At 45.4% G+C, this 27118-nt stretch overlaps 2 protein-coding genes across 2 annotated transcripts in view; one reads left to right on the top strand and one right to left on the bottom strand.

The window, feature by feature from the left end:
• The window catches only part of LOC119162172 (neuromedin-K receptor-like), a 412470-nt gene that overhangs the window by 62082 nt on the left and 323270 nt on the right, over nt 1–27118 (bottom strand). The window lies entirely within an intron of this gene.
• Nucleotides 723–16570, top strand: LOC142776158 (uncharacterized). Its single transcript, XM_075879316.1, has 2 exons — nt 723–1220; nt 12887–16570. The coding sequence occupies exons 1-2, from the start codon at nt 1182–1184 to the stop codon at nt 13637–13639; spliced, it is 792 nt and encodes a 263-aa protein (XP_075735431.1). The 5' UTR covers nt 723–1181; the 3' UTR covers nt 13640–16570.

Below are 27118 nucleotides of genomic sequence, written 5' to 3'. Positions count from 1 at the left end.
ACTTGACATTTTTAATAGTGAATTCTCGAAAAATTCCTCCCCCACAAAAACTCGGTGGCAAGGGGCTCGCTCAGTGGTAAGTGCGGAAACATATCGCAATCTTTTTCGTTGCAGAATGCGAACAATGTCTTGGGCCAGGACAGAAGAGCCCAATGAATAGGTCTGGACTACTATTTTGGTTGCCAAATAAAATTAATAACTTTTCTATTCCTCTGACTCTGCAATGTGCAGTGGGATGAATATATCATCCTAGTGATCTCGACTCGTACCAAACTACGCACTTGCGGCTCGGACAAACCTCGTATGCTATAAGTTCGTGTGCACGCAGTTTTCTCCTCGGTTTTCTCCTCTGTGCAGTACGTCATTTGTGCAAGCGAAACATGATGAACGGACAGGTTTTCTTCCGTTTGGCTCCTGCGCCTACTACGGAATCCGGTGGATTGGATTTCGGTGCCGTTTCAGCTCTAGTGGGCAATTCATGCAGGGCTGCCGACTCAGGCTGTGTCCCACTGGGCCCGAATGCACGCTTGGTATAGCGGCGGGACGCCCCCATCTCACTGCACGCATCCCGGGGCGTCACGAATGGGTCCCAAAGGCACGCCATTCTGCAGGCTCTGCTGCGCTCAGCAAGCCTCGCGAGGCCATCGCGGCCGCCGCACCAGAACGGGACGACCCGGTTATCGCGCGTCGCTTTCCTCGCAGCAACGGCCTGAGCGTGTGTGTGTATGTGTGCGCCCTCACAGGCAGCAGGGGCCTTGCACTTGACACGCGTTCCGAGGCGCGGGTGGTGGTCAAGGGTAGCGTGTGCTGGAGGGATCCGGATTTCCCCTGGAGCGTGACTTCATTCTTTTGCGCTGCTGTAACGGCGTCCCACGCCAGCGGCGGTGGCCGAGATTATAAAGCACAGTGCGTGCCTCTCGGACGCCGCGAGAAGTGGCGCTCGGGACTCGGGCTATCTCGACAACAACGGCCCACACCGGCGCATCTTGTTGCCCGGTGTCAGGCCGAGTTGTTGCCGCCGCGCCGACTGACACCGCCCACCGTCTCGAAGTGCCGGAAGCCCAGGGAGAGGCATGTCGCGGAAAGAAACCTGAGCCCTACGGACTCTTAGCGCTCCACTGCAATCCGCCGTTTGGTTAACTCGTGATAAACGGAGACATTGACCAGACTCCTATAACGACATGGGATGCCACCGCAGATCACCCAGAAGCTGGCTTCTGGTGAGTACCACTGATACCTTTATATCATCCTCATTGATAAATGGTTCGATTTGTAAGAATTTACGAACAGTAGCAGGGCTGAAAGATGGTAAAGTTGAGGCCACATGATCGAAAGTGCATAACGAGGTAAAACGCAGCGCGCAGGGAATTAGAATACGAAGGGACCAGCTTCCGGCTTCGTCCCTTCGTGTTCTGCTTCTGCAGGTGTAAGCTGCGTTTAAAAAATAACTGCATGTTCCCTTCCAAGTGATATATATATATATATATATATATATATATATATATATATATATATATATATATATATATATATATATATATATATATATATATATATATATATATATATATATATATTGACAACGTATTCGGAAATAAAACGTTGCTGTGGGCAGCTCCTTTCTCGACGCTCTTGACTCGATAATATTTCTCGATTATATTTCTCGACAAGGTGAACACCCTCTTTAAAATGCTACCTAGCGTGAGCAACCACTTAGTTAAACTTAACCTCACCACTTCATATAATGGCCAGAATATCAAGACCTATTGCTTCTTCTAATTTGGAAGCGTATTTAGTAACCACATTACGTACTTTTCATTAAGAGTAGAATATGAAGTACCACTGTTCGTGTTGATTGGGTCGCTGTCTGCTATAAAACGCACAGTTTTCGAGTACCTACGTTTGTACTAATGTCCTTCTTCAGTGTACAACACTGATGTCATTGAGTTTGACTCCAAACAAATAGAAGAGCCTACTAGTCTCAAGGACAGCACACCGCTATCAACCGGTGACTATATTACTTCGTCAACGATGAGATTAGCTTCATCATCTAAGTTTGCATTCAAGAGTCAAAACCTTCAACATCTTTGAAACTTTTATTTCCTAACAGGGCATCATATTTCGTGCAATGCGTAGTTCTTGAATATAAACGGTGACCTACTCTGTGGGTAGCTCGTTGAGCATGAAACTTAGAAGGATTTCTTTTCTGTTTCTCTTTTTATTTATACGAAAAAAGAATGCAATTCACCGAAATTCATGTCGTACTAAGTGTTCTCTTGTTTTTTAATAATTAGTGCAGGCAAGTGTGCAAAAAATTTTGGTGCCAGTATGAGTGTGCTACTTAATTTTTACCGCTGATAAGAACTCCATAGGTTATCCTGTTTCCGAGGCATGATTAAACTTTTTGAACTTCTTTCCCCTCCCACCTCTTCAGAAATTTCAGAGCCCTTTTTTCTGTACGCCCATTCCATACACGTAGGGCATGTCCAGCAAGAGTGGCATCGTTTATTCCGGCCGTTCTTTGCCGCTGAATCATCCGGATATGACGTTCCGCTAAAATGGAACAATTCGTAGGCCTGTGACGAACAAAGGGCCGCAGTCGTCGTGAAAGACCTAACACGCACACACCAATGTTGTCTTGCCACGCCTCGTCTCGCTCGCGATCAACAATGCGATTGACTGAGAACATAAAGCTAATTTAATGCATGTCCTTCGCACTGTAGCTCGTAATGTCTTGCAAAAAGTGTAGGCCTTGATTGTATTACCTAAAGGAGCAGCAGGCCTTCAAATGTTACAAAAAGTGTAACATTCCACTCGACTTTCTTTGTGATGTGATTACCATTCTCAACCTATATCACACACTTTGATCAGTTTTTTAATAGTGTATCTAAGCCGTTTTATTTCCTAGATTTGTGAAAAAAATAAAACTTGCAGGATTCCTCGTGCAACTCGAAGACAAAAGCCGCCTTCTTGATTTTTGTTGTTGTTGTTCTCAGACTGGGTATTGATCTTCCCCCACCATCCTCCGAGGTACTTTTGCACCTGACGTGGCTTTGCACTGCCCCCCAAGATCAGAGGCAGTGCAAGCGTTCTGCCTATCACCTCGCTTTGCAATGCCTCCGTAATGGGCACACCTTCGATCTAGCCACGATGTCGCGTGATGAAGTCATCTAGTGTGGCGTCGTGAGAACGTCACAACATTTTCGGATCTGCGACGTCATGATGACGTCCTATGGGGACGTCATGTGATGAATTTTTTCATCATTCGCGCTGACACCACCGTCTGCGACGGTCATTTTTTGTGTTTTATGAGGCATACCAGGCTTTCACCTTAAAAGAAAGACAGACAAAATGTGAAGACTTTCCGTGCAGCTTGGCGTGCTGCTTTTAGGACTTCCAGGTGACCTAATGCCGCAGGGGGTTGCTATATTCGCTGGGCTACGATCCTGTGCACGGATGCATGGACTGATTCTCGGTGTTTTGTAAGCGTCAAAGCAGCACCAGTGCAACTTTGGAGGCCGTGCTGGAGTTCACGCTGGCGTCGACTGTTGCTGCAGCGCGTCTCGAAAGAAATTTGAGTGAGGAGCTCGGCTGACACACACGGGTCATACATGATGTGTTTCGGCTGCGTTTCTGTCACCCCCTTCTGCCGAAGAGTTAGGTAGAACATGTCAAACGCAAATCAATCTACTCTAATACTTGGTCAACAATCAACAAATCTGTCCTCCCAATATTCTCAATTATAAAACTCACACCGTCTATATTCATGAACGCCACAACTACAATATTAATCCCTTCAACTATTATAAACATTCCCAGAGAAAGGTTTCGACTTATTTTTATGCAACAAATTAAGACTAAATTCATAATTTATTTATATTTTATTTATTCACCACTCGTCTTCTCGCCCTCTATAGTTCCATCCTTTTCCAAATCGTGACCCCTGGAGTTATCGCAATGTGCATCTGAAGTGTCTGGTGCTGTTGTAGCTGAAAGGCTAATTCCTCAGAAACCTGAAAAATTGTCCTCAGAAACCTGAATTCCCCAGAAACATGAATTATTTGTCCACATGCTCGTCGAGCATCGCTCTAACAGCGGCTCACTCGTATGAAGGAGTTTGGCTTTTCGCCTCCCGTGCAGCCCTCTCCACTAACTGGTTTAGCGGTAGGAATTGGCACGATAAGAAACACTCCTAATTAGTAAATGCGTGCGTGTAATCTGGCCCATCCGCTGACGCTTCTGATTTCATGCTTTGAAGTTTACCCTCCAAACGCTCACTCTCATGTTCTAGTCAAAGCCAGGATAGCCGAATAAGCAGTGATAAGTTTGGAAAGCTGCTTAAATAATTTTCTGACTGGTCATTATTCTTTGGTGGCGTAAATTAAGACGATGGCTCCAATTGCTACGCTCCCCAACAACCTGTAGCATTTAAAGACTTGGCTCAGCTTTGGTCGGTGTTTCGGTCTTTCCTTCTGGGCGATCGATAGCCAAAAGAACATGCGATGGGAATTAATTGCCATTTATGCTACGCTTGGTAACGGTGTTGAAAGCACTAACTGCCGTGATTTTTTAATCCGAATGCCAGTAACTCTAATTGAAATTTTAAATTGTAGTTGCCCATCCCCCATTACTTCCTTCTTTTTTTACGTGGATTGCCGTTTAACATATGCGCTTAGATTGGCTGAAAAATCACATCAGTGCATCTGAATCTATAAAGTTGACTTGAAGCGCAACACTTATTTCGGTGAACCCATCATCTTATAACTAAACGCACTCATAACCACGTGCTGGTTTTCTACCGTGAACCTCACTTGTAATGTTTGAGTTCATTGCTGTTGCTATTGACGCTTCGGCTTTCGGGTGACTCCGCCCCCACCGCCACCTTCCAGTTACGGGTATTACGCAGTGCGCTTTAGATGAATAACTGAAGTAATGTGTCACGAACGGGGACACTGCAAGCAGTGCATCTTGCTTAGAGGCAATGACGCGTGTGACTGTCTGTGGTGCAAAGCTTGGCTCTCGTACGGTGAGGTGCGTGACGTTATATTATAAATATCGACCACTTTCTCGCAATAGAACCATTTCATAACTCGTGAGACGATCGCCACAGTACAATCCTTGCGGAGTGCCATATTGTTTAAAATATCTAAACTCACAGAATGCAACTTTGAAAGGGCACTGACCTACAGAGACTCCAACGCGAGACGCTACGTGGGTGTTTGTTGCAAGTGTTTCTTATAAAAACCAGGCTGAACGACAGGCTGCAACTGTCCGTTGGCAATGTTATTTCATAGTACCTGGACAGTGCCATATCATAATGATTTTGTATTGTCGTAATATAAAATGATTTCGTTCTTTAACCCACCCTTTCTCTATTTAAGAAGCCTGTCCTGTTAAAACGCCGCATACGTTTTGCTACTTCAAACACTCAGCTACAGGCAGTTAATCCACTCATTAAACTATCTCTAGCGTTTGCTTCAAACATACAGCATACGCATCAGTCTTACCTTACTGACATGCTCTAGCAAACTCAGAGTAAAGCCGCCAGAGCCATCTAGTTCTCCTATACAGTTACATTTTTACACGGGCTAATTTATAAAAGTAACGATGAGTATATGAACGCTCGTAATGCGCAGAAACTATTCGATATCAACCTTTCTAGTTGTGTGTGTGTGCTTTGCCATACTTGTTACCTCCTCTACTTGTAGAAAACTTTATTGGTCGAATGAAGGTACTGTTGTCACACACATTACCCCCCACCCCAAGACAGTTAAGCTGTCTCTCTCTCTGCTTCTCTCTAAACCTGCTGAAGCGCCCTCAAAAAGCTATGCGTCATAAGGTCACTAGAAAATTAACTGATGCGACTGCACTCACAATCTGAATATGAAACATATGACAGCAATGGAGTCTGGATTAACCTAGACAATGTGGCCTTCTACAAAATGCACTTAAATATGTGCACATGAGTGTGCAGCTGTATGCAGCAATTACACCATAATAAGAAAGTCAGCCTGTGGGAATCACCAGACGGATTGTGAATTCAGCCTGAAGCGTACTGAAGCATGGTGTGGGATTGGGCTAGTTGGTATTCCATGCTTTACAGCTGAAGCGTACACCTGGAAATCCGTTAAAAGAGTGCCGGCTAGAAGTTTCAGTATTGATGGGGGAAGTGCATGTATGCTACTTATTAAAAATACTAATAATAAATGCTTCCTCGCAAACCGAGGTCTTTAATCTCAACCACACCAGAAGAGATATCTACGCTGATTCCCTATAACTATCTCGTATTTTGAACAGCAGTCACATAGTGATGTGAAATCGAGGAATATGTCATGGGTGAAATATATATGGTTTGATTTATTGATATGTGGAGTTTAACGTCCCAAAACCACCATATGATTATGAGAGATGCCGTAGTGGAGAGCTCCGGAAATTCCGATCACCTGGGGTTCTTTACCGTGCACCCAAATCTGAGCACACGGGCCTACAACATTTCCGCCTGCATCGTAAATGCAGCCGCCGCGGCCGGGATTCGATCCCGTGACCTACGGGTCAGCAGCCGAGTACCAAAGCCACTAGACCACCGCGGCAATATATATATATATATATATATATATATATATATATATATATATATATATATATATATATATATATATATATATATATATATATATATATATATATATATATATATATATTGCTACGCAACCTATCTTTGATGAGCGCACATCTATATACGCCACCGTTTGCAGAAGATCATGACGCCCTCTACGACTCAAGCCATACGTGTTGCCGATGGTGGCGTCGTAGAAGTTGTCGGAATGTGCACTGCTCGTGTCAACACTGCTGGTCGTCACGCCGTAGTCCTTTTTGGCGTTGTAGCTCGTTGCCCCCATGACCTCATACTAAGCCTTGATTTCCTGTCGACACACTCGGCTTTAATTGACTGTTCTTTTGGCACGCTCAGCCTTCCCCTGCTTTCTGATGCCTGTGAACACGCCGTCAGCCGCCTGGGTCCAACCACTTTTGTTCGCTTGCCGCCTCGAGCTGTGACATATGTCTGTCTATCATCGACCCCACCAGTTCCCGACGGAGACATTTCGACCTCATTCCTCAAGTATTGCCCTACCAGATGTCGCTTGCTCAACTCACTGCCTAAAATATTATGACTTAAACGTTGTCGCTGTAACTATTCCGGACCAAGCCGAAGACTCACGGTTACCCGGTTCTGCCGAAGCCATCTTTCGAAATATTATTGAAGCCGACCTTTCACCTGCTAAATTTCCGGAGCCCTCCACTACGGCGTCTCTCATAATCATATAGTGGTTTTGGGACGTTAAACCCCACATATCAATCAATCAAACCTTTCACCTGCACAGGCCGACGCTCTCTGCCGGGTTTTGAGCTTATACGGTGATAATTTTGATATCTGTGATCGTACCTTGGGCCAGACTAATATTGTGAAGCACCGAATCAACACTGGTGACCCTGCGCCCATCCACCGTTGGCCTTACCGCATGTCCGCTTCTGAACAAGCAGTGATTCAGAAGAAACTAGCCAACATGCTAGCGAAAGACATCATCGAACCATGGTCAAGCCTTTGGGCCTCCCCAGTCGTCTTGGTAAAAAAGAAAGACGGCTCCTGGCGTTTCTGCATTGATTCTCGGCACCTCAACAAAATAACCATGATAGACGTGTATCCTCTTCCACGTATTGACGACGCACTTGACTGTCTCCATGGCGCCACCTTCTTTTCATGTCTCGACCTCCGGTCTGGCTGCTGGCTAATTGCTGTAGACGAAATGGATCGTGAGACAACTTGGTTTGTTACCCTACGATGGCCGATGGCCTTTACCAATACAAGGTCATGCCTTTTGGTCTCTGCGACCCCCCAGCAACCTTCGATATATATATATATATATATATATATATATATATATATATATATAAATATATAGATTATGCCATATAACAGACAATAATGTCGAGGAATGTATAGGGTAAAATATTTGAACCAATGTAATGTTATAAGAAGAAAGAAAACTGGGTGAAGTAAATAAGTTGCCTGCTCATGGCAAGGTATTTTTCCCCCTTTTTTCTTTCTTCTTATTAACAATAAATTGGTTCTAATAACTTCCGCTATACATTTCTTGGCATTATTGTCCTTTAGATGTCATTATTATTGTGTCAAAACACGGAAAAACGAGCCCTTAGGTATACACTTCTTCTCCTTATATATATATATATATATATATATATATATATATATATATATATATATATATATATATATATATATATATATATATATATATATATATATATATATATATATATATATATTGTGAGGAACCGGTTTATTCAGCCAGGCTCGAGCTAAATCACACTGGTGATGATATTTACAGATGATGAAAATATACAGGTAATAATGATATCTAAAGAGAATGAAGAATCATTCGCTTGGCGCGTTCACACTAATTCCCCCGCGCGGTGAAAGTGGCCGCCTGGTCGCTTGACAGTATTATGAAATGCGTCGTGCATAACGCTTTAAACGAGATACGTGCACTATCTTTGTCCCTCGGCAACGATGATCAGGATTAGTGCTAAGAGGATAAACGCGGTAATTGACAGGACATTTTTGTTCGACCACCGTGTGCGGCCCAATGAAGCGACTGATGAATTTGTCGCATAAGCCGGGGACGCGCAGTTGAGTCCATAAAAGAACTTCGTCACCAGTTGAAAAACTCACGACACAGCGAGACGAGTCGTAGCGAGATTTTTGAGTGTCGTGAGAGAGGCCGGTGTTAACGCGGGCCAGGTGACGGCAGTGTGCGAGATGAGGAAAATCGAGGATGGTAGCAACCTTCTCAGGGTCCAGCCGAATTCCTTCTTCGGTGACGAGGTGGCCTAGAACTTTGATTGTCTTGCTAGCAAAGGTACATTTCTTGGCGTTAAGCTGTACGCCGGTTTTTGCAAGGCATGTGAGGGCTTTGTCATGACGTTGTAGATGCTGCGAGAAAGTGGATTAAAACAATACTATGTCATCGAGATAGCACAGACACGTTTTCTATTTCAAACCACGCAATATGTCGTCGGTCAGGCATTCGAAGGTGGCGGGCGCATTACAGAGTCCAAAAGGCATCACAAGTGACGGACGGTGCTTTTCGCTCCTTCAAGTCCTCTCGCCCGTTCTCGCTGGAGCTCCGCTCGGGTCGTCGCATACAACCCTCTGCCATGGCGGCCCAAGAAAAACCTGGCCCATCCAACGTCATCGTCCTACTGCAGCCACCGACAGCCGCTTCGCCGAACAACATTCGCCTGCATGATTCACCTGTGTTTTGCGGTCTCCGAGGCGATGATGTAGAAGACTGGGTCAAGAACTACGACCTTGTCAGCGATTTGAACAGGTGGGACAATCCACAGAAGTTGCGCAGCGTCCCATTTTACTTGTTCGATGTTGCTAAAACTTGGTTCTGGAACCACCACCCGGATCTTCCCGACTGGTACACTTTCGTGCCGCAACTTTGTCAAATTTTTGTGCCCCTACAGTTCGCGCTGAGGCAGCAAAGAAGAAGCTCGCTGAACGCACGCAGCTGCCGGGTGAATCTTACACCTCTTATATTGAGGATGTCCTTGCACTGTGCTAGCGCGTTAACACCGGCATGTCTCAGAACGACCAAATACGTCACATTAATAAAGGCATTAACATCGTCGCCTTTAACGCCCTCACCACGCAAAATCCTGCCACCACCCGAAACGGGATAACCATCTGTCAGCGACATCATGAGCTTCAGTCTCTTCGCCTCTTCTACGATGCCACTGACATTCGTTTGCCGGCACCCTTCTTTTGCGTCGATGTCGTGCTTATTCGCGATATCGTTCGTGAAGGGCTTCACGGGCGCTGCTCTTCCTGCACTGGGGAAGTTACTTTCCCTTCTGCAAAAGATAGCTTGCGAGACCTGATTAAACAAGAGATCGCCTCCGCATCGCGTCCGACGTGTTCCAACGGTCCCTGCGTGCGCCAGACGCCCACGTACGCCAAAGTTGTCAAGCTGTCTGCCGCACCCACCGTTTCTGTACCCAGCCCCTCCACCACCTGTGAGGAACCAGTTTATTCAGCCAGGCTCGAAGTAAATCACATTGATGATGATATTTACAGATGATGATGATATCTAAAGAGAATGAAGAGTCATTTGTTTATCGCGCTCACACTATATATATATATATATATATATATATATATATATATATATATATATATATATATATATATATATATATATATATATATACGTGTGTGTGTGTGCTTTTGGATATCGCGACACGTCTAGATTTTGTGGTGTGCTTGTTCCTCTGTCATCCCGAGCGTGTTGTTGCGTTGTGCGCACAAGTAGTTTGATAAGGTCGTTTGGATGAACAAATTGGCGGAGCAACTGCACGCAATGTGGGCCGCTCCGCGACTATCCCACTTTGCCCGCTATCTGAAAACTGCGACCGCCATCAATCTCGTCCGTCTATAGGGCTGCTCCACCGGCCAACCATCTTCCCCTGTCGCCGGTGAAGGCAAACTGACGCATCCGTTAGGCGTCGGGCTTGCGTCGCCTCTGCGTGGGGCCGCCTCCGGGGCAGCGAAGGGTGCTGGGCATGAATGGTCGATGAATGACCGTCTCGGGGGACGTCATCCATCACTCACGTTACTCTCGGCGTGTCCACCAGTCGGGCGAAGAATTCAGCCCCAAGTCCATGCCGTTCGGTTCCCCTCAAGAGCGAACATGTGAGACGCGTCTTTGCTGGCAAATTATACCGACAGGACGAAAATCCGCGGTACGGTCGAAAACCCGCATGGTTTTACTCATCGGCGTGGTCTATTCATAGCTGCCGCGGGCCGCCATCGCAGCTACGTGCGGTGTCTTTTGGTCTCTTTTGTTGGTCTGCTTGCGTTCATTCCGTTGGCGAGTGCTCTCTTAGCAGATAAGTATACCGTGCGATACTGGGTCAAGCAGTCACTCATGAGGAGAGCTCGTGTCTTCTACGCGCCACGAAGCATAAACAGGACGCGTGCCGTGGGGTCTTTATACGGGCACGTGCCTGTTTCGTCAAAGGGGTCCTCGTGCACGGCTCATTTAGGTGGATGCCGCAGAATAATAGACAGCCGAAGGTCGTGCGCCCTATGTTTCTCCACTCCACATCGCATTCTTGCTATACATTGTTGGCGGTGGTGCTTTTTACTGTCGCCGAGACCATGGCTCGCGCGGCTATTGCTATTTGGAAGTGTCGGTTTGGCACGGGGCGGCATTCATCAAAGGGTATAGCGTCTACTAGTACACGGCGCAGTGGGAATCGAGTGTTACGACAGGAGGCAAAGGTGAACAGGAGGAACGGTGCTGTGGCACCACATTGCTGCCGAAGTGAGTCACAGTGTGCGACATCTGTGATGAATAGATGGGCTAAAAGAGAGATAACGAAGGACAACATAAAAAGGAGATATGAACAAACCTATAATGTTGAAATAATGTAGCAGCAGTATTCGCTCTACGTTTAGGAACGCTCCTGCAATCTCTGCCTATAAAATTTTAGGACTTTTCATACTGTCGCAAGTTTTAAAAATTTATCGCGAACTCTTAGAACGCTTTGACAATGGTCAGTGCAGCTATGGTCGACTGCGGTAAGTGCTGACGCTGCAAGCTTCCTTTTTTTTCCTTTCTGTTTTGCCGCTGGCTGGCGCTGGTAACCGTACCTGACTGACACTGCAGATTTCGTCTCGTTTCTGTCGACTTCAATTGGAAAGTCATGCAGTGCCGTTGATGCACTTCCTGTGGATGAGTGGAATGACCTTATCTGATCAGTTCACCAGAAGCACCACGGGGTTGTCTTTTATTTATCTACATAACTTTCTATCTTTCTGTGGTGGGAGTGGAGCCTTACTGGAGAGGAGCATCAGTTATATGTACAATGTTTGTCCAACGATGTGTGCGATTGGGTATACTGTAAGGTTTCTTGGAACATTGAGACTATAGATCAGAATATTCCAACAGACATGACGTAAGACCAAGTGGAAGCGGAGTCTGAGTAAGGACTATGTGGCTTCGCAAGAAATGCTGGGTTGTTGACTAACGAATTGAAAGGAGGCCTTGTAGTCCTCTTCACCAATAAGACCTTGAATTCATTCACATTGTACAGTAGCACTTATCGTGTCGTAAGGATACGCGCGTCATCTCGAATAGCCAGAACAAATGAAGTTTACGGCCCCTTTGTTTGCAGTTCGGAAATTTTCGAAGCTCTTCCCTTCCTTTTGGGGTTTACGCAAGTGAGCACATCTATTTGCAATGTGTAATAGTGCAAAAATGACGAGGAAGACTACAAAGAAGCAAGAGCACTGATCTCTTGACCGTATTATGCCATCCGTCTAGAGATTTATTTCGCATCATCCACCTTGGTGACTTGGCAGCTGTGATATGGCGCTGCTAAACAAGGGGATCCGGACGTGATTTCCAGTCATGAAAGCCCCATTTGTACGTGAATGAACTGCGTTAATGCGCTTCATTACTTTTGTGCTTATTAAATGGCCTTATATGGTCGAAAAATTTCTTCGAGCTTTCTCTACAGCGTAATTACATAATCGCATCTTGACTTGGGCGCGCACAACTACAGAATTTGATTCTCCTGTAGCCTCTTTTGTTTTGTCGCAGCCCATTTTCAATACTACTTTTTTGTGCATTTGCTGCATGAAACACCATGTTCATCAAACATACAATTAAATATACGAGAGGCCCCTTCCTAACCACTGTTCATGTTTTCCTCATTAATAATGTTTTTTAGTAACTAAGTATTTATTGCCCTAGAGAAAATTGCTCATAATTTTTTCTTGCTTTCTCTTGACCAGGTTTGTGTGAGCGGCGCTCTCTTCGCCGCATACAGCAGTGGTCACAGTGCACTTGCATGGACGGTGCGCAACCCACAGCTGCTATCGGCAGATGTGGTGCATTTCCCAGTGGAACCGAGACGAGCCGACGCCAAGCGCGAAGCCACAGTCTCCACAAGCGTCATGGTGTCCCCGACTGGTTCTGGCGGCAGGTCGTTCGTGTCCGGTGGGGGACTGACCTCACGGGCCCGGGCTCCGTTCTCGCCGGCCATCGTGCCGATGGACGGTTTCACCAGCGCTACTTATCACGCCAACTACGACCTCAACTTTCCGGGCCTTCGCACAAGGCCCTGGCACCCTGGCGGTCCCCTGGGGCCATTCCGGCCGAGCCGCTACCCACATCGCTACCCCAACTTCCCGTCCACATCCACGTACATCGCAGACAAAATCGAATCTTATCTGCGCAGGCCAACATGCCACGGAACCCGTTGCCCGCCTCGACGTAAAGGTTTCCCAGCCCACTGGAACAGAAGGCTGCCGCCACCATACTCCAGGAGAGGCTACTACTACCCGCCGCCTGCCAGACGATACCCCTTCCCCCCACCTCATTATTTCGCTTATGAAGACCACCTTGCATCGAGCAGCAACCACGACAAGACGACGCTTAGTCCGTACCACAACTACGGAAAGCGCAACCAGAAGCGCTACTACGCCTACTACTACCCGACAGGATCCAAGTACGCGTACGTCCCGCTGCCGCCGTACAATGACTAGTGCCCAGGCTGGGGATGCGCGAAACAATAATTGTCCAGGGAAAGGGAGATATCCAATTCGCAAGATCTCATTATTGGTAACTAGTGATGATTTCAGTTGTTGTAACTGTCGTTACGTCGACGAACGGGCTCCGTCTTTAACTGCTGCACAAACTAGAACACTTTTAACACATTGCTCGAGGTTTAGCTATTTCGGACTTGGGGAAGAGAGGGCAAGTGGAAGTGAGGTTAACTCACCATCTAGAACCTCAAGAGCGTAGCTCTACAGTGAGCCCGGTGACTAAACTCAACGGTATACTGTGACCTGACCCGGATCTTGTATGATATGCTCCAAATAGCGGTGAGTCTCATTCCTTTAAGTTTGTTAGGATTCACCATTATCCTTACTTTTTCAAACTTTAACAAACCATCTAATACTAGCAGCAGTACGAAGAATGGGTAGTTTGTGTTGTCATACATGCAACAAAGACTCTTAGAGTCGTTTTGTTGAGGTATTATGTGTGGTCGGAAATATTTGATATTCAACGCAATGTGCGATGCTGGTCTTCGCTGTTATTTTTGGCTTACTATGTGCGAACTTGCTACCATTAAACGAATTCTGTACGTTCGAAATGAAGTTTTGTCCACTAAATGAGACGTAAATTTATCTTAGCCTATTATGAAATTTAAACTTGAGCTCACCATACTATTTACCTAGTTGAATTATTGAACGAGACTAAAACACTAAACAGTGACATTATTTTTGCTTCGGTTTCTTGTGGTATGACCATAGGTCAGCAAAACTTTGGGAGCTCACTCAGGTCCAGTCATGAAATATATTTGGAGCTTAGGACTCACTCGTACTCAGACTCGATCACGAAATTTTTAATGAACCAGACACACTCGGACTCACACTCGCGATAATTTTCTTCAGCCGGACTCACTCGGACTCAAACTCGCCAAACCATTACTCACTATAACTTACTCATACTCAGATTCACGGCTCAATCTTAGTCTGAGTTAGTCCGAATAAGTCGACTCATGAGTCTGTCTGCCAAGAATTAGCCTCCTCGGTCGGGGTCTGATTGCTCTTTACTACGAATACATTACGTATTCGGGGCTATTCTTGGTGCCGTCTGACATAGCATCTTTAAAAACAAATTTCGGGTGCTTCCAAACCAGTAAGGCAATTTTTCTCGCAAGAGATAACAACCTACGATGTATTTACGAAGAAGTTCCCGAAAGAACTAGTGGAGGAGAAGTACAAGGCACCCTTCGAAGTTATTCATCGCTCTAATTATTAAACATTAAAATAGCATACGAAAGATATTGTTTTCGAACACTTTTGAGTAGACGTGAGTGTAAACATAAATGCTGAAGATGAGTAGATATGACCGTAAGTCATCAAAAATGAGCGAAACTCACGCAGGCTCCATCAAGAAATATATATTGCCCTTCGAACTCACTCAGATTCAGATTCATTTAAATTTTCCCGAGTCTGAGTCACACTCACTAAAATTTTCTTCCACCAGACTTATTTGCAGTGAAACTCACTAAAATATTACTCACATGGACTCACTCAGGCTCTCAGCTTCACCTGAGTCGGAGTGAGTCAACTCATTAGTGAGTTCGCCCACCTAAGACGCACATAGATTATTAACCAAGCATAATGCGACAGCCATCACAGGCACATGGCAATGACCATTAGGAAATTTTGTGGCAGCAACACCTTCATTTTTGTATATTCAATCCTATACAAAAAAAAACCTACAGCCTGGCGCGTAGCGAGATGATAAAAGGCCGAACACGTGCCCCCCTCCCCCCCCCCCTCCACTTAAAATATTTTTCGCAGTGGCATAGGGAGCGAAGAATGGCCATTTTAACAGGGTGCCTATAAGAAATTTAAGGTGGTCCCCCCCCCCCCCCTCTTGGCAACAAAAAGTTATGGCGATGCAAACACAATCTATCGCTATCAAAATGTGTGGCCAGGAAATATTTTTATGTTTGTCACACACACTTATGCATTTCATAAATGTTCAGTTGCACGTTTTCTGGCCCTTATTTAGGAATATTTTTCGGAATTCTTTCATTCGCAACATGTGAGACAAGGGCTATTACGTTATTGATTTTATACTACACAGGCCTCCTCTGTAGAAATTCGAGCTTGTTGGTCCATACTGACGGTAGAAAAGTAAGGCTGGTTGAACGAGAACACAAGAAAACGGCCCACAGAACAGCGCTTATTTTCAATATTTTGTGTATTAGCGCACTCGTTTATACTTATATTGCTCGAGGAAAAGACCACACAACATACGTTCAAAATATTTTCCAAGAAAAAAAATCAGTTTTTTATCACTTAGGATACGTGATGAAGTGCTCATGAGATAAAGAGTGCTCTTTCTTGGGCGACTAAAGTGGTTGTTTGGGGCTTTTTCTAAGATATATTGGAGAATAAGAGCGCGAAAGAAGAGAAACTAGGCAAAGGAGGACACATCCAAGAGCACTCTCTACGTGTCCTCCTTTGCCTGCTTTCTAGTCTTTCGCGCTGTTTCTTTCTAAAACTCTTGGGCGAGTCTGGTACTTACCTGAAAGAGTAGTGCAAGTGGACATGGAATAAGGAAGGCACACGCCTGTGTGTTAGTGTGCGTTCTTTAGTCCCTTTCTACCCTTCCATCTCCCTCCCTCTCCCCCTTAGGGAAAGGTAGCGATATGGTTGCTACGATTTGGGACGACCTCTTCGCATTTCTCTCAATTGATTCTCTCTCTTCTAAATTGATGATATTGCTGAAGCCGAGGTTATCCCATCCCTCGGTTACGTGTGAATCAACCCTCCATCGCTTATCCTGCGAAAAAGAACAGCAAATTAATTTTGTGCAAGTCTGATGCCAGCGAGGGTTTTCCTCGAACAATATAGGTAGGCGAGTGTGGTAATAAACATTATGTTTAAAGTTGGCGCTTGTGTTGTCTATCGTCTTGCTTCATCACCATTCATTCAGCTTTATCAACTACGAAGAATATATTTGCGAACTGCAAGGACTTTTTTGTGTTATCTGCGTATTATCTATCTATCTAGCCGCTTGCGTTTGGGTGTTCTCGTGATCACCCCATTAAGTTGGCGTGAACAAAGAACAGTATGGGACGGTAAGCTGGTTTGACGAATATGACGCGCTGGTCTAGACATGAATATTGTCACAATCCCGTCCCATACCTCGTCAAACACTTTCCCCCAACAGTCACTCAAACCCGCCGGCGTGTATGTGCCACAGGTATGCAAGTATGCGGCACAGGTAATTCACACTTGGTGTCCACCCAGATACGACGGGAATACACACGGGCAATTTTAACGCGTGAGAATAAAAAAAAAACTGGCATCGGCAGCGTTGACCCGACGAATGCAAAGAATATATGTCAGGGTCCCAGCAGGAATCGACCCCACGTTCTGCATGGGAATCAAGCATTTTACCACAGAAACACGCCAGTTCTTCGAACTCCTTTTCAAATAGATCCTAATATTCATGAAGCATCAATTGTAGTTGCCGTGCTGGCGGTCCAGTTTTGCTAACGTAACATATGTATTCCTATGATACAGCTGTAACGGTGTATTAACGTCAAATGTAGTTATGTGTCATGCGCTAAAGTCAATTTATGTAGCAGTATTAATGGTTCCCATCTTCGTAACCACCAGAGCTTCATATCAGCATATCGCTTCTGGGGGAGCTAATACTCATGTTTTTGTTGACATCGTTGCGCAAGTGCAAACAACTGGTTATATAAACACGTGAAACCTTTCAACATATGTATGTGCGTGTAGTGTTAATACATATATTTAGCGTCCTTTCATGGCGTGTCGCTATATAAAAAAATCACAACACGGTCACTTCCCCTGCGCATGGTTCGCATAACGCCGATACACAAGGTACGTGGATTCTACCGAATTTTTCTAATAGAAGAGATCGCCGACTGCTCGCGAAGCGTTTACAACGCATAACTAATTTTGAATGCAGAGTGCAGAATGACAATGTTTCATAGCCGAGCTGACAGCTACTGCTGGATCTTCATTGATCCAAAGGTCTACTCCAGGCATCAATGCACATCGCAGGACCTGTCGCCAAACAAGACACACATGGTGCACAATAATTCTTTACTCCTGAACGTGATCAGATGACTCCTCCGTTCTTGCGACGATCCCCCAAAAATTCGGTCTGCTGCAAAGAACATTTCGCGAGTGTTGGCAAGAATCGTATCGAAACAATTGTATTTCATCGTCAGTGACACAGGACGTGTGCCTGCGGCGACGATCGGCATTTACTGTAAGCGGATAAGGTGGAAGAAATGCAGTAGGTTTCTCTATATCGGCGCCTCTGTTCGCTTTTGACGCATGATTTGATGACGATATCTCCTCCACGGTCGCCAAGGTGCGCGGCTGCTGGCCAGAAGGTCGCTGGTTTGACCCTGACCACTGCGATCGCATTTCGACGGAGGCTAACTGGTAGAGGTCCGTGTACTGTGCGACATCAGTGCACGTTAAAAACACCAAAGAGCCAAATTTCAGGAGCCTTCCACAAAGGCGCCTCTCATATACATGCCGTAGTTTTGGAACGTGAAATTCCAGATAATATTATTAACAATTTGATTAAGAGAATACTTGCGTGGACACGTGTCGAGTTGGCTGCATGCTGAGTTGCATGCTGGGCTTTATATTGTAAAGCCCAGAGCTGTTTAAGGTAGACGTTGCAACGTGTGCATCTTCCGCCCTTTCACCTAAAGGTTATGTGCTGTTGAAATTGGGAAACTCCGCTTCACACCTCTGATTCAATGAAAAAAAAAAAACTTGTGTAAAACTAGAAGGTCCAGTGAGCTGAAGTCGTGCCCTGGTGCACTAAAAATGAAGAACCTGTGTATAAATAATTATAATGTCCGGTGAGGGCCAAGGTCGTGTGCTCTGCGGCAGATGATGCAGCCCGGCGGCCCCATCAACAGGAATTCGATACCGAAGCCAAGGTCAATTGGAGATAGAACATGCAGACGTTAATTCAATTGAAGAAATCTGAGGTTAGACGCCAACGACTTGTATCGAAGCTCAATTTCAGCAAGATGTGAAATGATGCATGACAGAATTATGAATTCGGAATTCCGAGTGATCTCGCTGACACAGCGGCGTGAACACTGATCAAACATTGAGGACTGTGGAAAAGCTAGCTTCGAACAAATTGTCAGCGTGAAATATTTGATTGATTTAAACATATGATTATGAGAGATGCTGTAATAGAGGGCTCCGGAAATTTCGATCACTTGGAGTTCTTTAACGTCACGGTGTAAGAATAAGTTTGGTGCTGACACTCGCCGCTCCAAGTAAAGAGAGGGCGCGGGCAGATTTCTCGCCGATGACCTTGAGCTACGAGTAGTTTCCGTCGCGGGAGTTGCGATGGCGCTACTGTATGGCGTGCCAGTTATTCGCGTGGGGCTCATTCACAAATTTGCGCGCAAAAGAACATCTTCCTGAAAGCTTGGTGTGCATGGGATTTTGTGATTTAGAAATGCTTCGCCCTGTGCCTGTGAGCATTGCCAGTGCATTTGTTTTTGCTGATTTGCGGTTTGTGATTCAGTGCACGCGTATACCTCGACGCTGCATATGACTCCGAGTACGCGTGAGTAGCCTTGTCGCTGGTTGTGCCTCGAAATGGACAAGTGGTGTTTTGTCCCGAATTGCAAGTCGGGGCATCGGAAGCTTGTACAAGGCTCCGCGTCAACTAGAGCAATTAGATAAGTGGTGAAGGGCAATTCCGAAAGCTGACAGACCCATGCAGCCTACTGACCACGTGTGTACCAAAGCATTTCCCGGAAGAAGCGATCTTTGTCACATATCATGCAGAATATAAGGGATACGCCCTGTTGAACGCACCAAAAAAAAAAAAAAAAACCTGCGCTCACTTCGGATGCTGTGCCTGCCAATTTATCGAGGCTGGCCAAAATACCTGACCCTGCAGAGAAAACCCTGGAAAGCTCAGCGATAGCAGCTGGCTCTACTGCCGACTTCTTCGAAGTGACAGGGGCCAAAAGGTTCAACTGCATGTGAAGTGCCTGACACGACCACTGAAAGTACGCCAAATTTATTGCACGTGGAGACAGCGACTCCACAGCATGGCGATGATGAATAAACAGGCACGCATGCTAAATGGAGCGCTTCGACTTCAGCATGTACAGGCATCCTCCACGTGAAGAGGAGGATGTTTTTCAACACAAAACATGATAGTGCGAGCCTATGCGCTACCGCCAGTTCCTGATCACACCAAAAAAAGTATTTTCTAGTTTTAAATTCAGTTGCCATTTTTTGAGCTGCTTCATTCATGCCTATATGGACAAAGAAAAATTAAATGTTGAACAGAAATCATTGTGCTTTCTATTTGTGTGATGCAGCCGTGTTTTTTTACGTTCAATATGTCCAAGTTTTTATAATTAGTTTGCCATGCTTGATATCATCAAGTCAGACTTTCTCGTTTTGAGACGTCTCTAGGACTTCATTGTCACCGTCTTGCAACATTGCAGGAGCACTTCACGGTACTTACGACAGAACATCGTTTGTTAAGGCCTTAGGCAGCTTTAGGTTCCTCATCAAACGCGATAAATGATGGTCGGCGTCCCGCGTCGGCGGCGAGAGAGTCGAGCTGCACTAAATATAGTGCTCTAGGTTGCGCTCACTTTCAGTCTGATAAGCACTCATCAAGTTCCACTCCACGCGGCCTAATAAAATAGCGCGAGGTATGGCTGATGGCACTGGCCTGACAATCTCGACATGGGTGTGGTTACGGGTTACCCAGGGTCGACCTTCGGGACCTAATGAAGTTCTTCTCACCATATCATGCCGCTTACACGGCCAGAGGCCGAAACGGAGTCACCTGCGTGACGCTAACAGCAAGACTGGCAAGGGTAGCGTGTCGATTCTAGTTCTTAATTGAACGAGTGTAAGTGTCGTGATACATTAGTTGAAAGTTTTCTGACCAAGTGTTTCGTTCATTTAGCTATCGAACAGAACGCGACAGCGCTATATGCACACACACACACGCAGGCACTCATGCATTCACATACATGCACAAACTATCACTTTCCAAATAGCTGTTTGCAATAGGGATACCAGCCCTCGGGCTGGCATCTTTATTGCAAACATCTAAAATTTTCGCTCACGTGCAATGCTGCTTTTTTTTTTGTTCCGAACCAAAGATTTTTGTTCCGAACCCAACACCAGAATTTCAGCGAAAGGCGATTTATAGTGCTGTCGCATCAAAATGCCACCGCTCTCCCGGCCAACGCTTGCTGCTATCGGAGCACTTATATGACAAAAACACTGTTGGCAAATAGCCTGCACCAAAAGCTAGGAAATCGATTTCATTACAGAAGAGTCACAGTGCATAATTTATTGACGTCCGTGTACATGTGTATATCGAGCGTAATAAACAAGCGACGCTCCGCAGCAATAACATATCTACATGCGAATCGGACTCACTCCCCAGTGAGCGTTTTGGCCCACTCTCCGTGAGCGCCATCTGTCGCAAAACAAGGAAACAGCCTAGGCGGCGAACACAGTCTGCACGTGCTTCCGGGTGCAGTGTCATCACCTAACTTATTCTTACACCCTGTTTAACGTGCACCCAAATATGAGCACACGGGCCTACAACACAGAGTGAAATAATATTATGATGCCACTTGCTTTTCTGCTTATGAGTCTTCGCGATCAGTCAGTGATGATGCTTCAATATACCTTTTAGGGGCACGTGACATCGTCTACTGTCTGCATATTTTGTCTATCGTAAAAAACATCGTGGGACACACACATTTACAAGTATGAATCCCTATCAACTCGCATTCTGAAGTTACACAGACGCTACTGCATTCTCACGCTTTTTCTCTTTTTGCGCCACTTCCTTCGCTCACCCAATACTGAAAATAACTGTGAAACGAAATCGCTATTCCTCCTAGTCTTCATCCCCGGTTCACTTATTCTGGAGATCAGCATCGATATTCTTCTCGAATCCTGATGTCAATTCTCCTTCGGAAATTACCAATATGTAGGCAATGAGAAAGACGTTCCTTCAAATGGCATTTTCCCTCACGTGCCACCTACCCTACATTACGGGTTGCACATTTAGTGCGAAAGCACCTTCATAGTAATGAGAATATGGAGGCCTCTTCTATGGCTGATAGTCACTCGGAGCAGTTTGGCCAAGAAATGATTATTTGACTTTTTCATACCATTCAATAATACTATTCATAACGAAATAAACAACAAAAGTAACTAAAAAGAGAAAGAGTGCAATAAATATTTCAACCATTCAGACCATACAATTTTTTTAACCAGCCAACCAACTTGGTTATCTCTCTTCTCATCGGAGCAGCCTAACTGCCGACGTATAATATAGCAAAAGAAGGATAACGAAGATTTCGTGTGCTCCGTGTTGCGGCACGTGCGTTGCCAACGAAAGAGGCCCGAGCTCCTTCAGCAGCACATCGCCAGACTCTTTGGTACGCAATGTCACGTTATGGACGAAAGCAATTGTCCCCGCTGGCGAGGACGCCGCGAGTGACGTCGAGGAGGTCAAGTTCGCACCCGATCTCGACTTAAGAGACCCGACGGCGTTCATCTAGCTGAAGAACGTCGGAACGCAGTCGTTCCAGTGTCTGCGCCAAGTCAGACGGGACGTCTTAGAAATCTGCTATGCCAACCTATTCCCGGATATGCCATCGTACCGGACGAGAAGGACGTCACCAGTACCCACGGCCTCTTGTTGGTGCCTGCGGGTACGCATTCCGGTTTGTTCTCAGGTGCCCACCAGACTTCCCGTCTCAGCCACCTCTCGTCAAGCTTCTGACTACCGACGACGAACGAGTATGATTCGCGCCGAACCTCTGCGAAGACGGCATGATCTGCCTGTCCCTCCTGGAGACATTGCCGGGACCCGTGTGGAACTCGTCCGTGAACAGCCTTAGGACGGTGCTTACCGCTCTCCAGTCGATCATGACGGACAACCAGTAGCACAACGTCCCGGCTCTTGTCAGGGGCGAACCAGACGAGGCCGCAGCCTACAACCACTACTTGCTCTACGAGACTCTCAGAGTGGCCGTGGGTGACGAGGTTGAGGCTGCCCTGGATACACACTCATCATACACGGCCGAGCTCAGGAAGATCGTCTTCAGGACGCTCTTGGGGTCTTAGGACACGTATTTACACACTGTTTCAGATGCGACGCATGGTTCGCGAAGGGATCGATCCGTTCGGAGACTGCACGACCAGGAGCGAGTACGACTTGATCCTGCTCAAGCTGCAGTGCTTGTACGGCACTGCTTTGTAGCTCAGCGAGAGTAGATTCTCCAACGGGGAAGTCGACTGAGTTGTCTACTTGAGGGTTCGTCTGCCTGACACCTCACATTGAAATAAAGTGTTTCCTGTTTCTTGTTGTTCTGATGCATTCTCTTTTTGTTCGTCGGTAGAGTTGCCGTAAGCTTTTCCTCCCTGCACATTGAGATCAATATCCAAATGTGTTCATATCTGTTCTCGGCAGATTTCCGGGGCCAAGAAAAGAGGGCAAGGAGCCTCATCATATAGCAACTTTTTCAATGAAAAGGATTGCTTAGTGGACTGTAGGCACTTGCAGAGTTTCTACCTACGCATTTATCTAGATATCTTCATCTAGCCGCCTACGTCTGAGCGCTGTTGTGACGACCTCCTAGGGTTCAGGTTGACCGAAATTCTTATAGGAGGGTAACAGCGTATGACGAATATGTCTCGCTGGTCATGACATAACGTGAAAATTCCGTCGCGTGAGTCGTCCATAGGTCGGCAAAACTTGGGTAGCTCACTCAGACTCAATCATGAAATTTATTTTGAGCTCTGTACTCGTTCGAACTCAGATTCACGAAAACATTACTCACCGAGACATACTCAGACTTAGACTCGCCGCTCGATGTGACACCGAATGAGTCGACTCATGAGTTCATCAGTCTAGATTTAATTTCCTCGACCATGCTGTCAATGCTTTTCAACACCAATATCTCACCTAATCGGTGCTCTTCTTGGCGTCGTTTGATATAGTATCTTCGACAACGAGTTTTGAGTGTTTGAATACCTTTAAGGTCATTTTCTTGGGAGATATAATAGCGTAAGGTATATTTATGAGGAACTTAGTAGAAGAGTTGGTGGACGGGGAGGTCAAGGCACCTCACCCCCCTCTAGTGAATCTCGCCTGTGATCATAAACGTTGAAATGGTGTGTGAACGACACTGCTTTGGAATACCTATGAGTAGATAGGAGTATAAACTTGAATCGAAGCACGGCTGATAGTAATGCAGAAGATGACTAGATGGGACTTTAAGTAAGCAAAAGTAGAGCTCACTCAAGCTCACTCAAGGAATGCATACGGCGTTTTGTACTCACTCAGACTCACACTCATCAAAACTTTTCTGAGCCGAACTCACTCTGACTCACTTTCGCGAATTTATTCTTACTCCAGACTCACTCGGACTCAGACTAACAAAAATACTACTCACCCAGACTTAGGCTCAGACTCAAGGCTCAATCTGAGCCTGAGTGGGACCGAGTGAGTCGACTCATGGGTGAGTTCACTGACTTGTACGTATGACAAAAAATTATCTTTAGGCGAGGGTGACCAAAGAGAATCGCAATACAACATCACAAATAGCACTCAAATAAATAAACTTGATATTTTTCCTTGATATTTCCGGTGTTCAGCTTGGTCTTTATGCTAAGTTAGATTTGTACAGATGTTGAGTTGACCACTACAAGATGTCAAAGAGATCATAATTGTGTTTTGACATGTCGTGAAAGTTACAAGTAAAGTTGCCTTAAACTTTGACACCCTGGAGAGTCTGTTCGAGTGAGCCTATCGATTTCTAATTAGTTTTCGTAGCCGCATCAATTTCTCACGCAAACTTTTTTTCGCTGACCATTATAGCAGTTGCCTTGAGCGTGTAAGGTGTATAGTGCCAAAGCCCGAACCAGTTTTTTTTTCTCCGCGGAATGATTCTATATGTTCAGGCTGTATAAGAACCGATTTGGCAAAAGTACATATGCACAAACTTTAGCACATCGCCATAGCTTGAGTCGAGTCGAAAGGAGAGTTTTTGAAGTAACCATGAACCTTATTTACGATGCTGTTTGTCGTAGGTATCGATACTTGGTCATCTGACTTTCTCCTTGGGTCATTTTACTGTCACCCTACCTATAGGCATACAGTTTCCTATAAATACGCTAGAGGGAACTCTGGCGCTAGTGTCTATGGGAGCTGCAACGCTTGGCGCTTCGACGACCATGAGAATTATGGGTAGTACACGAATTTGCCTCGAGTTTGTACATTACGTTACTTTTGGTTTCGCGTAGGTTGAAGCTGCTTTGTCACGAAACAACAATCGGCAAATATTGAGCAGTTGTGCATAACCACCTTAATCATTCAAGGCTTATATCATTTCAAATAAGGTCGCGAAGTTCAAAAGGGTTCTTTGTTTCTTTCAAAACACAACCATAATACAGCAATAAACGAAGATACAAGCACGGTTCGCCACCCGCAAGTACGAAGACTAGGCGTACTATCCATCATTTTCATGGTCGCTGAACGATCGCAGCGCCAAAGTTCTCTCTAGTTAATTTTAGGAAGCTTAATACCTATAGAAGTTCGCAGGGTTCGACGTCAGGGGAGGGGGCAGAGTTTTATAGCAGTCCCCCCCCCCTCCACCAAACGTTAGTCGAACCCAAAGAGAAACACACTTCCGAATTCATAAAAAAAAAAAAAAACATGTTTTGAAGCCACGACATACGTACTTCTCGCAATGGCCAGACTTTGGTCCCTGGCGTTCCTAAGATTGGACGCAAACAGTTCTTGAAATGCAACACCGGTTGATAAAAAAATCTGCATGCATAATCCTGCTTCCTAAATATTGACAGAGCAGGACGGAGTGAGTAAGCGTTTTAGAACTTTGTGCGGCACCTCCTTCGATGATCAGAGGGGGAACTCCCCCCCCCCTCCACATCACTGCCCCGTTGTGCACAAGCCTAGGCCCATACAAAACGCGCGTCACCATTTAACAACACCAGGCCATTCACAACCATGCTCAGTCGGTCTTAGGTCCGGTTGTACATCAAGATACACATAACTGAAGGTACTTGAGTCTCAGCAGACTTTCACCATAAGGTTACGAGCACGGATGAATGAATGACTGCTATGAGCGTCCCCCATGAACGAAGCCGCGACCTGCAGTCTCGTCACTGCGAATCAGGCTTGCAAATCATTCCTTGGCCGGTGAACAGAAAAAACTCGGTCGGGTATGTGTCAAAGAAAGTGGGAAGCCCCACTACCAAGTGAAAACGTAATAAAATTTCTTCGAGAGAAGAGACTCCGTCGGTCGCGTAAGAATCTATCATCATCATGAGCGCAATAACTCGGCCGATGCGCACTCTCTTCGTCCGCTTCTGTTTGGCTCTCAGAAAGAGTGAGCAAGTTGGTCCGGTGTGGGGTGCAATAACTCGGGCGGGCAAGAGAACGGGTGCAAAGAAAGAACCAATAGGAGTGAAAAGAAAATATAGAGGGCTTAGAGAGAAATAAACGAAATAAAGGCATACAGATATAGAAAGACATGAGAAGAAATAGCAAGAAACATACGCAAGGAAAAGATATACTAAACAGAGAGCAAGGCAGAAAGAAAGAAATACAGAGAAACAAAAAAGGACAGAAATAGAAAAAAAGAAAGAAAAGCTAGAAGGAGTGAGATAGAGGAAGAAATATATGGTGAGAGAAAAAGCGAACAGAAAGAAAGAGTGATAAAAAGCACATAAGAAAGAGAAAAAAATTGAAAAGAACGAAGAAAGGAAAATGTAAATGTGAAGCTTCTTTAACTTTCAACTATTTCCTTTTGGTTAGCCTTTTTTATTGTTCACAAAGGTATTGCAGCCAGACGAGGTATCTCTATCAGCTCTGCCACTGCCGTCACCATATACGGCAGTGGCATGTGCGAAACAAAAGTCTCACTCTCAATATTCCTAGAATACGCAGGCTAGATCGGAAATCCTGCAACGTTTTATGAATTAGCCACTCATCGATGCGAAAGCATTCTAGGATGAAGTTAGTGTGCCACGGCATGTTATATGTGTATGATTAGGAAGGGTACAGACATTTGGCCTCATTGGTGTAACATGTTCCTAAAGTTAAGCGTAGTACTGAAATTTGAGGACGGGGAAGGGAGAACTTTCACGCAAGCGCTAACTTTCAATCATGATTTATCATTTACTGGAAGCCTGACCACTGATTATATACATTATACATGAAAGTAGAGGACACTCGGGCACTTGCAAATGTAGAAGCAAATGTGGAGGCAATGCATGCGCAGTTCTTCAATATTTGCGCATGTCTGAGTGCCCTTCATTTTCGCGCATATATTCAGTGATGCGGCTTTCCATAAATTATTGTCGAAAGCTAGCTCTTGTGTGTGTTTTCACTGT

This window comes from Rhipicephalus microplus, chromosome X, assembly GCF_043290135.1.
Source record: "Rhipicephalus microplus isolate Deutch F79 chromosome X, USDA_Rmic, whole genome shotgun sequence".
Classification (NCBI taxonomy): domain Eukaryota; kingdom Metazoa; phylum Arthropoda; class Arachnida; order Ixodida; family Ixodidae; genus Rhipicephalus; species Rhipicephalus microplus.
This window is presented reverse-complemented; position numbering and strand designations above follow the sequence as displayed.